Genomic DNA, 12,415 nt, shown 5'->3' with positions numbered 1-12,415 from the left:
CTCATCCAGACTCCTTCATATTTCCCATCTCTTATGAGATCAAGGAGGATCTCCAATAGTGAAAATCAAAAGACAGGCTATCATAAAGGAAATCTGTCCTGTTGAGCCCTGACCTAGATTTATAGGAGCTCTCTAGGCAACCTGGAAGTTTCAGGAACTTGGTCTCAGGATCAAACTCACTGGCACATCAATGTCAAGGAACTTGTGGAGATTCGTTTAGGACTTCAGCACTTTGCGATGAAACTCCACAACCAAACACTGACGGTACACTCTGACAGCACCACGGCTCTATCTTACATACAGAAGCAAGGGAAAGCTCAATGTTTTTTACGGACAGTTTGAGCCATCACAAACAGGTAGTTCCCACAGAGTGGACATTACTCCCGCAGGGTTGCGAGGATCTGTGAAAGCTGTAGGGGAGACCTCTCATTGACTTCTTTGCAGATTATATATCAGTTTAGTCAGTGTTATTTTATTTTTATTTTCTGTATTTGTGAAAGGTGGGTGTTGTTTTATGTATGGGAACGTGTTTGATTTTAGAAAATGTATTTAAGATGTGTTGTGACATCATAGAAGACAAGATAGCGGTGGCATGGAGCGCAAAAGGTAAACAAAACAGAGTGGAGTGGAGGCGGCATGGATCCGGTGTTTTGGTAGGGTTGGAGAGAGCTCTGTGTATATAGGGAGTTATGGGTTGTAACTTGTAAGTCTTGTTGTGATGTTGTTCAAAGTCTCAAGCTGGATTAAAATGGAACTGGGAAACGTGGACGGGGCCTAGTAATCGCACACACAAACTAGCGCTGCCGCGAATTTCAAAAACTAAGCTGCAGGACAAGTGAAACTCTGAGTAATGTAATTACGTACTTGGTAAATATAAATAAAACTTAATTTTATTATGAAAATATAATTTTTTCTTATAAAGGTCATCATCACTAACTACCTAACTATCAGAGGTGATGGTTATTCTGTTGACTTGGTTGGAGAGTTAGGAGAGATGTGGGGCCACTACCCCACTGTACGACTCATTCTTCGCTGGGAGAGCGGTGAGAGGATTGCATCAGTGACCAAGGCTCCTCACTTGGGCAATGCAGTTGCTAAGTATGAGGTATGTCATGAGTACAGCTTTGTGTTTATTGCTTTTAGTATCTGTAATTAAACAGTTACTGGAAAACTGAACAAAATCAATCAAAACAAGGTGAGTAAAACTTATTCGTGTTATACATATATAACGCATAGCTAATATGATCAGATTATGTGTAAAATTCCACTGTTCTGCATAGGGATCCTAAAATAAATGATGAAGCATTTATGACTTAAATAATATTTACATGTGATAAAAAAAGTGTAAATACTATCCATTTTATACCAGTTGAGATATATGGCCATGAGGAAATTGAAACAATTCAAGATCTTTTGTCCTTAAAGATGAATTTCTGGATTATAGTATTATATATATGTAAAGACGTGTGTTATCAAGTTCATGTTTTATATGAGTGCTACAATAAAGCTATAAAGTCGTTTCATATCAAAAGTGACCAGAAGCCAAATTACATATGAACATCTGTTGTTTGCCTTATTTCATCAGTTTGGAGTCCATCAAATTAATGCTGAAACTTTTCAGTTTAAACATAATCTTTTCATGCAATAATACTGCAAATAAGAAACTTATAAGAAATTGTCCTTACCACAGTAGCAACATTGTTTATAAAATCACTTGTAGGGGCCAATTAATTTTAATTTGGCAGACAAGTAAGGAGTTAAATGTGAGAGTAAGTCAACACCATATTAATTTAGAACTGGCCTATCTTGTGCAATAAAGTGAAAAATCTTGAAAAATTGAATGGTGCCACAGTAGTATAATATGAAGAAGTAAGAATATTATGTTCAGAAATCTCTTAGGACCTTCATTAAGAAAGTAAGAATATTGTTTTCAAAAATCTTAAGAGTCTACATTAATAAAGTAAGAATTTGTTCCGATACGTAATACAAACCCTCGGTCCTTTAACAATAGGAAGGTAACTAGCGGCAGCTGGGACGGTCGTAAGCTTCGAACAAGGGAGAACGGTAGTTAACTGCTTGTCCGATCGTGGCGCGCGCCCGCGCTCGCCCGAGAGGTGAAGAATCACTTTTGCTTTCGGCCGCGGGTGTGAAGGACGTGTTCGTCATCGCTCCTCTGGCCGCTTCACAATCGTTTCGTATGCTTTGTTTATATTGTGTTTTCTACTAATGGTTTGGTTTGACTTGAAAATGAAACTGTAAGTACACTGTTTTCATTTTCATTACTTAATTATGAATCAACATGGAGCTATCGCCGTAGAGACGGCGATTTCCGCTCTTTTCATGATTGAACCTTGAATTATGTCTCGGTGCCGAGGGGGGCGGGCGCACTCGCGCCGAGTCATGTATTTTGGGCGAAAGTGTGTAATTGAAAGATGTAAGTACTCTTTTTCATTATATTTTTGCCCTGTGCGTTCGTTGCCGAGAGCTTGATTGCGCTCGGCAAGAGCCTCTTATTTTGTATGAATAGAATGCAATGAAAGTGGATTCGCAATGCAGTTTTCTTTTCATTTTCATTTATTAATTGCATCAAATTTAATTTTGGATCAATTTCCGCTCTTACCCGGGAATTAATCCTTACGATTTATTGCTGTGAAAGTGAAAATAGCAAGTGCAGTATTGTTCATTTTCATATATATTTATGATAGCATCATATTATTATCGATCAAGTTTCCGCTCTTACCGGGAATTGATTTTTCCCTCTTTAAGTTCTATGAAGTGAATCGCAAGTGCAGTATCTGTTTCATTTTCATATTACTTTTCACTGCTGTGGCGGGGGTAGGGGGGAAGCGAAGGTCCTGCCAGGAAGTCGTCGGAAAGCTCTCCCGCGACTCCCTTGGTATCCGATTCTTCGTCTTCTTTCCTGCCCCCCCGCTCAGCTTCCTCGTATTTTGTTTTTGGGGTCTTCCTTCCGTTCGGGGTGGGGGCATGTCTCCCCCCCCCGTGCGTGAGGGAACCCCTCTTACTAATCTGTCTGTGCTACCGCAAGGTTGCTACCGACGCCAGTGGGAGACGCCTTGGACAGGTATGGACCACTGCGGCTGCAGGGCGTGCCTAGCATCCACGATCTGCTGCAGAGTCTAGCGAGGTCTGGGGCGGTGACCTTGGAGTGGTCTCCACTACAACCTTCACGGCCGCTTATGCCTGCTTCCCCCCGCTGGTCTACACTCCCCATGCTGTGTCGGTGACGCCGTCTGCCGCTTCTAGGGCCGGTCGCCACCGTACCGAGGAGGGGTATGCCCGCCGCCGCCTGTGTTTTTCTTCGTGTTGCCTGCCCCAGACTTCCGCTGTTCCAGCAGCTCGCCCCTGGACCGGCCGCCAGTACCACGCTGGCTGCCGATGATTCTACGAGGCGATGGCTGGGCCTGCCGTACCTGTCGCTGATGTGGTTCCCGCTACTGGCTTGGCTGTCCCTTCTGTGTTTACCGCTGCCGCTGTTCCTGCCGCTCCTGAGCTGGTTGCTGTTCCTGTCGCTCCTGGTTCCTGCGCCTGTCCATGCTGGTCCTCCCCACGGTGTGTCTTCCCCAGTCCCAGGTCCTTCCGGACAGGTGCAGTCGGGCCGTGTTGCTTCGGCAATAGGCCCGACTCCGGCCTGGATGGAGGACCTGACGACTGTCCTGCGTGAGCTGACGAAGAAGAGGAAGGTGTCATCTTCGTTCTGTTGCTGCCTCTTCCCCTTCGACTTCTAAGGCCCATAAGCCGAAGAAGAAGAAGGCTCTGCCCTCCCCCCCCTAAGAAGTCTCCTTCGGGAACTTCTAAGGGCCCGTCCCACCTCGGTGGGACGGGGGGTCCTTCTGCTGGTCCTCCTGCTCCTTCGGGAGCGGGGCCCGTCTCCCCTTCCGTAAGGAAGAGATAGACGGGACCAGAGGAGTATCGGTTTAGCTCTGGTACTTCCTCGCCTGGTGCTAGCGGCGATGCCGCTACGCCAGGTTCCGGCTCGGTCTCTCGTTCGCGTGGAGATCCCGAGTGTACGCTCTCCCTCGGGAGACCGTGCAGCCAAAGTTTCGGCGCCAGAGTTCGCTCGGCGCCAAGACCACGGCACGGAGCAGAAGGCTGGCGAGAACCGCTCAGGTGACTCTCGCCAGGCCAGCGGCCGCTCTCGCAGCGACCAGCTGGTAACCGGGTTTTGTTATTCCCCCTAAGAAGACTCCTTCGGGAACTTCGAAGGGCTCGTCACATTCCGGTGTGACGGGGGGGTTCTTCTGCTGGTCCTCCTGTTCCTTCGGGAACGGGGCCCGTCTCCCCTTCTGAGAAGAAGAAGAAGACGGGGACCAAGGGTGTGCTGGCTACCGCTGGTACACCCTCGCCTGGTCTTGGCAGCTCTGCTGCTAAGCCAGGTACCGGCTCGGTTTCTCGTCCGCGAGAAGTTCCGAGTGTACGATCTCCTTCGGGTGACCGTGCAGCCAAAGTTAAGACGCCTGAGTTCGCTCAGCGTCATGACCGAGGCACGAGCAGAAGCTGTCGAGAGCCGCTCAGGTGACTCTCGCCAGGCCAGCGGCCGCTCGCAGCGACCAGCCGGTACCTCGGGTGGACGTGACGGTCTCTGACCGGCCACGGGTTGAGGCTGGGAAGAGGTCCCCCAGGTCCCCTCGACCGACGGTACCAGCCTCGGCTGGTACCAGCGTTTTGACGTGCCGCGAGGACGCTCACCGGTCTCACGGCGAAAGCGAGCTCTGCAGGTCACCTGACCGCCGCTCCCACAGGGACCGGGCGGATACGGTGACCAGCAGCAGCTCGTCTGACGCAACGGGACCGGGGTCGACGTGCTCAGTCGAGCCGCTCGCCACAGGTGAGCGGCACGGCCAGGCCTGCAGATCGATCACCGCGGGGTTGGTGATCGGCTGCAGCCCCCCACGTACGCAGGTCCTGCCAGCGAGCGGGGGGGGAGCGTCAGGTCTGTCTCTCCACTACCTTCAACTTCCTCGGGCTACACCGGGAAGAGCGGGAGGTAGCTAGGAGTGATCGTGAGAGGTGCGCCGCTCACGATCCCGTCACGACGCCGCACTGCCACGTATGGTCTTAGGACCAACCAGGACGTACGCGCAAGTGATTGGGAGGCGACCGTCAGGGGAGAGGGGGGTAGCGTCAGTTTTCTGTCTCTCCGATACCTTCAACTTCCTCGGCATACGCCCAGGAAGAGCTAGGTATATAGGAGTGATCGTGAGAGATGCGCCGCTCACGATCCCGTCACGACGCCGCACGTGCCAGGTTGGTCTTAGACCAACCAGGACGTACGCGCAAAGTGATTGGAGGCAACCGTCAGGATCTGTTGCTGGTCCTTCTTCTGAAGGAGGAGGGTCCTGGGAGCTGCTCTTGTTGGAGGGACTGGACGGTCCTACTCCTCAAGACGCTGTAACTTCCGAGATTCAGAGTAACTTTACCCAGGTTATTGCACTGATTCGTCAGCACAACGAACCGGGGGGAAGGGGAAGACGACCGCTCCCACCAGCATAGCCCATGTCTCTGCTCGAGTCGTTTTGGGGCCCGAGAGGGAACCCAAACCGACGGTGGGTATGCCGCGATCGGAGCTTACCGATTCTGTCTTGAACCAGAGTCTCTCGTCTCCGGACAAGAAGGCTCTCTCAGTTCTGGCCGGTCGATCAAGCTACTTCCACCTCCTCTACTGCGACAGCGGCGTTTCTACGTGTCTCGGACACCGTATTTAAATACTCCTTCGGTCCTCCTGAGAGGTTTCGACCTCGACGAGGAACTGGAATGGAGTCCGGAGGACGGTATCGGCTCTCTCCTGTCAGGTGTCGATCAGCCCACCCAGACGACGTTCACAGTGGCGGCAGACCCTTACCTACAGTGAGAGTTCGTAACCCTCCTCGGAAAAACGTTTTTCTCCTGACGATACGTTTTCCCAGACTCTGAGAGGCCATCGCCGCAAGACGATGGCTGCTCCTACTCTTCTCCAACTGCTAGTTCCACTGGGAAGGCGAGCGAGTATCCAATTCCTCCCCCATTCCCTCTCTTCCTTACGGCTACGAGGGAAAGGGGAAGGATCCTACAGAGATTTCTCTGTAGGATCCCACGTTGGGGACTGCGCTACCAGGGGGGACCTTCGGGTCCTACCTGACGTAAGCCCCGGTCGTTGAGGAGGGATCCTGCCCCATTCTCGATTTCTACGGGAATCGAGAGGACCACCAGCCGATATCGTTTGACGAATTCGGTGGGGTTTCGCAGACTGCTTAGAATTCTAACGGAATTTCTAGCGCATTCAGAGTGTTTAGAGTTTCTTTACGATCTCCAAACACTTAGGCGAGACCACGGTCCAAAGTGAGCGAGACGAGAATGCCCCGATATGTTACACGATAATCGGGAACCTCGCCTATGCTCGAATTCCTGGAATTTCTAGCATTAGGAAGAAGACTGCTGCTGAAAGAAGACTATCTCACAGTAGGCGACCAACCTGGAATAGAGAAGAACGGACGGAATATCCAGTTTGGCTGGAACTATCGTCTTAGTATTCTGTTCACCATTGAAGCTTTCCTTCGAGGAAGACTTCTCCTTCGCTCTCTTTAATAGAGAACGAAGGTGGTCGATCTCCAATCCTTATTTGTTTTCTTGAAGGAAAGAATTTAGGATGGAGATCGTTGTTCAGAATCCTACAAATATATTACTACGTATATTAACCTCTGCGACATGATTCTGCTAAGCAGTTGAATGGTCGCCGAGGGGTAGGCGCATATCCTGGTTATTCTATTTAAAAACGGATTGCGACTTAGACGAAAAGTATTCTAATTGAACTGCAACCGGGTTGCCTGCAACCTCCCAGGAGTTTCCAGTTTCAATTTTATATACTTATGGTGTTGTCACAACAACACCATTTTAGCTTTTATATTTACCGAAATTCGTTTCGCTTAATATAATTGCTCGAGCATATCTTTTTATGCTCGTGGTTCTAGCCGAACGCATTCCTTCGTGAAAGGATTACTTGGCAACTCAGGATGACGAGTCAGCGACAGCTACTGCGTATTGAATTGCCCGAGGCATTTCAGTATCAGCTGCCGCTTTGAGATAGACGGTTGTTTATGTCTTTCTCACCTGCTTTGATTGAATAACAACCGTATCTCTGCCCAACAATCACGGACTTAAGTCTCTGATTAACGGGGATTCTCGCATACATGAATGACCATCTACTGCTGAGAAACGCTAGTATTCATCGTCTTCGGTATTGCGAGAATTTTAAACAGAGATATCTATTCGACTCTCATCTTTCTGTTTACCGCACGGTAACAGAATTCTGTAATAGTCTCTTGCTGCATCGTATCCCGATAATGCGAATGATTTTTGCGGAATCTGAGTTTGTCCTCAAAATATCTTGTATTCGGAGGTGTACAATTGTTCATTGTTCACCCCGGATTAGCAGATGTATTGAAAGACATCGCCTACTCCCACACCTGCCAGCTCTACTTCCAAACGTTCAGCCCATGAGAAGCAGTTCTTCAAGCGGCTCTCCCCTGTGTTTCATTACTGAAGAACGCCCCCGCTTTCATTGCACAACGGACAGCAATGAAATGGCGGTTAGCGTTTTCAGTCATTTGTAAGCACAGGTTTAGAATCTTGAGATTCCTTCTCTCGATTCAGCTGGAAGACGTAGGTTGCATTCATTGCCTACCTTCGTCTTCAACGTCACATAGTGTTGTTTCTCCTTAAGCTGAGATTCAACGTCTATGAGATTTTCTTGCCATCAGGGACCTCGGTCTTTTGAAGGCAATTGACTTTCGCCTTTTGAGCTTATGCATTAAGAGAATCATCGCCGCGCCGTCCGGCATCGGTGACTAACAAATATTTTATTTGTTTGGTCTCTCAGCATAACTCTTTAAAGGGCGAAGGTCACGTGACTTACCCGGATGCTTGGACAACTTGCCTCTACTGATTCCGAACCAGTCAGTCGGCAGCTGTCAGAGCGCCCGAGTCAGTTACGAACTATGCTGTGGACTTAGTTCGGTTGTTCCAGAGCAATCATTACTTCGTCTTAATAGCTTGTCAGTATGAGTACTGTACATAACCAAAGTCGAGAAGAGGGATAGGTCATACGACTATTCCCTTCTTTTCGTCTTAGGTAACTGCATGACTTCTCTTGAGAAGTCAAGCACAAAGGGATGGGATTTGTGACGCTCGATTTCGTACCGATCTTCGTAGCGAAGACTCAGAACCCTTCGGTAACTGACGATTGGTTCGAGTCCTTCACAATACCCTCCCTAATGGACGTCACCGCCTCCGATACGAAGGCTATGCTGCTTTGTCCTGTGAAGGTGCGACGGAGCTGTCTGAAGAAACTCGACACCCAGGATGAGTGTGGACGCCTCTTCATCATTCTCTCGCGTTCCGCAAGAACTTCTCCGTGGCGCAGGTAATGAAGGCAGGCGCCTGGTCCAACCGGACCGGACCGCATGCACCTCCTTCTACCTTCAGGATATTGCCCACAGTTCCTTGGATCTTTTTCCTTGGGAACCGTGGTGGTTGCTCAACACGTTGTGTAGTTAACCCAGACCCTCGCAGGCTGAACAGCATCGAGTCCTGGTGTGACCGTAAGAATGGATGAGGAATGAGAGTGTGACTGGCTCCTCTTCCCATCTTTTTCTTCCCTCTACCTTTGGGTAGAGGGACACGGTCGTCACCCTGCTGGGTAAGGACGAGATGCAGGTGAGCTACTCAATAGAGCACCATCCTATCCCTTTCAGTAGGGATAGGAGTAAATATCCACCACTTCCTCCAACAAGGGGGAGGAAGTGGATGCCAAATTGAGACAAACCCATCATTTTATGATTGTCTCTTGCAAACAGGAACAAGTTCTTGCTTGCTGGTACGAAGAGATACGCTTGCCTCTCTCTTAGTACTTGGCCCAGAGGTCTGACCATTGATCCTGCGGTGCACACCCCGATCAATCGGACAGAGGTTTGGATCCCTCCCTTGCTCTTACGACCAGGGAGGCACTCCAGGGTTGGACGAACACCAGTCTGTTCACCAAAAAGACTCAGATTCCTCCCACCAAGAAGTGAGTCTTCCTATTGTTAAAGGACCGAGGGTTTGTATTACGTATCGGAACAAATGACAATTTGTCGAAAATTGCATTTTTCCTAACTATACAAACCTGAGGTCCTTTAACAATAGGAAGGTAACTAGCGGCAGCTGGGACGGTCGTAAGCTTCGAACAAGGGGAGAACGGTAGTTAACTGCTTGTCCGATCGTGCGCGCGCCCGCGCACCCGAGAGGTGAAGAATCACTTTTGCTTTAGGCCCATGCAAAAAGTTGCAGAGTGAGGGGTGGCATGAGGTGGGACTATATGTAAAGGACCTCAGGTTTGTATAGTTAGGAAAAATGCAATTTTCGACAAATTGTCATATTTCCAGAAATCTCTTAGGTCTGCCTTGTGAAAGTAAGAATGTAGTTTTCAGATGTTTGAAGGGGATTTAAGAAAAACTAAAGAATCTCAGTAGTCTTAGTTTGTCATTTGCCACTGCTTGGTTTACCTAAGCATTTGTTTCACTGTCTGATAACTCTAGCTTACTCGGCTGACTATTCCACTAGTGCTAAAGGTCATCCACTTGGACAAGTTCATTCCACCATTTGGTGACTCTAGCATACTTAGTGGATTATTCCAGTAAATACGAAATATTTTCAGTATTTTTATTATTTTTGAGCGTATCTGTTATGTAATGAAGTTCACTAAGTTGAGGTGACACTACTTAAAAGTACAGTCAGGCTGATGAGGAAGGAAGTACATAGAATTCAGAAGTAATGGTAATTACTAAGAGGTAAAATTAAAATAATGATATTGCTAATTTTCAAATGAACTCTAGAATAATGATTCATTTCATTTGTACTTTCCTTAAATTTTAAAGTGATTTACTACAGAATTGGTTCAATATTGCGATTCTTTTCTTTTTTTTTTTTGCAAATAATTAAAGGTACTCGCTGTATTTTAAACACATTGCTAATACATAGTTACATTTACAGGTAAGAGTAGCAGGCATTGAAGACATTGAGAGCATTGCAGTATGTAACAGTACTGGAATAAAAAAACGAAGGATTGAAGCACCAAGCAATTCTTCATAGCAGTTACTGAATGATGTCCAGCTGTCAAATATTAATTTAATATTTTATGAACAACTATTTCAAGAAAGTACAGACGTGTAATGGTTACTTTCAGAAATAAATTAAGTACAATTTTATGATGTAATTACTTGTAGTTACAAACTATTGCCTTATCAAGCCCTTTTACTTCTGTGCCTGTAAATGCTACTTATTTAGACACTTGGCTCTGAAATTATGTTTCTCCATCCAGTTGATGAGGATGATGATGAAAATAGGACTAGTTTGTATATATAGAAAAGAGAATTCGTAATAAAACATAATGTCTTTATGTAAGGTACCAACAATGCCATACAAGAGATGAATATTTGTTAAGATGGGGAGGAAGCTGAAGTGGAGTGGCTTTCCATTGGGATGATAGCTCATTTATTTCACATTATCCATAGATTCATCATCCATGTTTCAGTTACCTGTAATCAGATAATTAAACATCAAAATATTTTTTAAAATGTGTATTGCATAATTTTAAATTTTCCACAGAACTATCATCTTAACCAGTAGCTCATGTGATTCATCTCAGGACATTCATGTGCAATATGTTAGTCATGCCTAGGGATCAACAGCCCCGTAAGGGGGGTTAGTGCTGCCAGTGCGCCACACATTCCTTTTACTGTACCTATGTTCATATTCTCTTTCATTAGAATTTACACTTTTCCTAACAATTGTGTCATGGTACAAGTGTGAGGTTTTCCTCCTTTTACACCTTTCAAATGTTTTTACTGTCAGTTTCCTAGTCAGCGCTGAATGATCTCATAAGTCCCAGTGCTTGGCTTTTGACCTAAATTCTATATTCCACTTCCAGTTGGGATTTAGTGAAGACTAGTCTTCATGTCTTTATGGGTAAATGAAAGTTCTCTCAAATTCACCCATGGTTAAACTGTTCCCCACCTGACCAACGGGGAGCTCTCCATTAGGTTCTGTTGGTCAGCCTTGGTAGATGCCTTCCAGCGCCCCTGCAACATTCTGAGCTCTTGTAGCTTTGCCCCACTCTTTCTCATACTGGTGTCAGTAGCATTGATCAGTCCAGGTCTTAAACACCTTGGCAGCTCCTTGTGAATCTGATATTAGGTGGTTTTCCTGATCTAGTTCTTCCAGAGATTCTCTGTAGCTCACTGTCCCATTCAGAGGTAGTAGATCGTCTATTTGATAGCAGTGGACTCTCTCTCTCTCTGATCAGACCTCCATTCAGCGAATTGTGGACCTTGTCATGCACCTTCATGATACCAAGCTTCTTTCATTCACCATTGTGAAAGGCTAGCTAACTGCAACCAGGCCTTCAGACTTGAGTGCAAAGATAGATCATTGTTGTGGCCGAGCTGTCTTTGTCAGTTAGGAGCTTCAGAGTCTGAGGAAGGACATGAATACGCATCACCTTCCGTAAATTGTTTGGGCTCTGTTGAACCCTTGAGACAGGCCTTGAACTGAGACCTCACCTGCAGGATTGTTGAGCCTCAACAAAATGTATTAGCAAGTACCATAGGCTACTTTTCTGGTACACCAAGGGTTGGAATCACTTTCATGTTCATTTATTCCAGGGTTTGTGAGTCGTGCATGCTGCCTTGAAGGACTTGGCATTGTGTGCCAAGAGTACCTGCACCTCTTGCTAGTACTGGCAAATGCAAGGAGTAGGTGTTCAGAAACGCCTTTCTGACTTTGTAATGCATCAGGTGAGCTAATGGCATTTGATGAGGGCAGGTGCCTGTAGCTTCAGACCACTTTTACCTCATCTTACTAGGTGACTTCACCTACAGGTTTTCAGACACCTCTCCTCTGTAACTTTTGGTGGCTATTCATCAAGTTGTGTAAGTGCCCAGCTCCTTTCAGATATAAAATCATCTACCACAGGTTTTTGGAGAGCATAAGGTTGGTGTTGAATGGTAAATTGATTGGTTTCTATCCATCCTTCCCTTCAACAAAATTCGCAGGGCAGCAGCTTGCCCAAAGCAATAACTGGACTGGGCATGCATAGATGTAGGTGGCTATTCAACCAAACAACCGACCTGAGAACTTGTAACAAAGATTTGACTCCCTCCACACTTCTTTTTAATAGGGAAAAGACTGTTCTGATTCAAAGATATAGCTGCTTCTCACTGTCATCCCTTGCCAGTTTAAATCATTTGTTACATGAGCCGTTGCTCCCCTTGCCCTCACAGAAAAGGATCACGGCCTTTGTGTATTTCTAAGATCCAATACATTTACTAAGTGAGTCATGTGTAAGAGGTTTGTACTTTTAATAACAAGTCTCTCATTCAAGTGC

General features: G+C 46.6%; 1 protein-coding gene across 4 annotated transcripts in view; it reads left to right on the top strand.

Moving 5' to 3' along the window:
* LOC135212625 (DNA repair protein RAD51 homolog 3-like) overlaps window positions 1-12,302 on the top strand; it is a 49,598-nt gene extending 37,296 nt beyond the window's left edge. For all 4 annotated transcript variants that reach the window (XM_064246217.1, XM_064246215.1, XM_064246214.1 and 1 more), the window contains exons 8-9: window positions 923-1,105; window positions 10,024-12,302. In XM_064246217.1, the coding sequence (XP_064102287.1) occupies window positions 923-1,105; window positions 10,024-10,122 (282 nt within the window). In that variant the 3' untranslated portion in view covers window positions 10,123-12,302. The remainder of the gene's footprint in view (window positions 1-922; window positions 1,106-10,023) is intronic.
* The last annotated feature ends 113 nt before the right edge of the window (window positions 12,303-12,415 follow it).

Source organism: Macrobrachium nipponense, chromosome 41 (genome assembly GCF_015104395.2).
Source record: "Macrobrachium nipponense isolate FS-2020 chromosome 41, ASM1510439v2, whole genome shotgun sequence".
Lineage (NCBI taxonomy): Eukaryota > Metazoa > Arthropoda > Malacostraca > Decapoda > Palaemonidae > Macrobrachium > Macrobrachium nipponense.
Note: the sequence above shows the minus strand (reverse complement) of the source record. Positions and strands in the feature narration are given on the sequence as shown.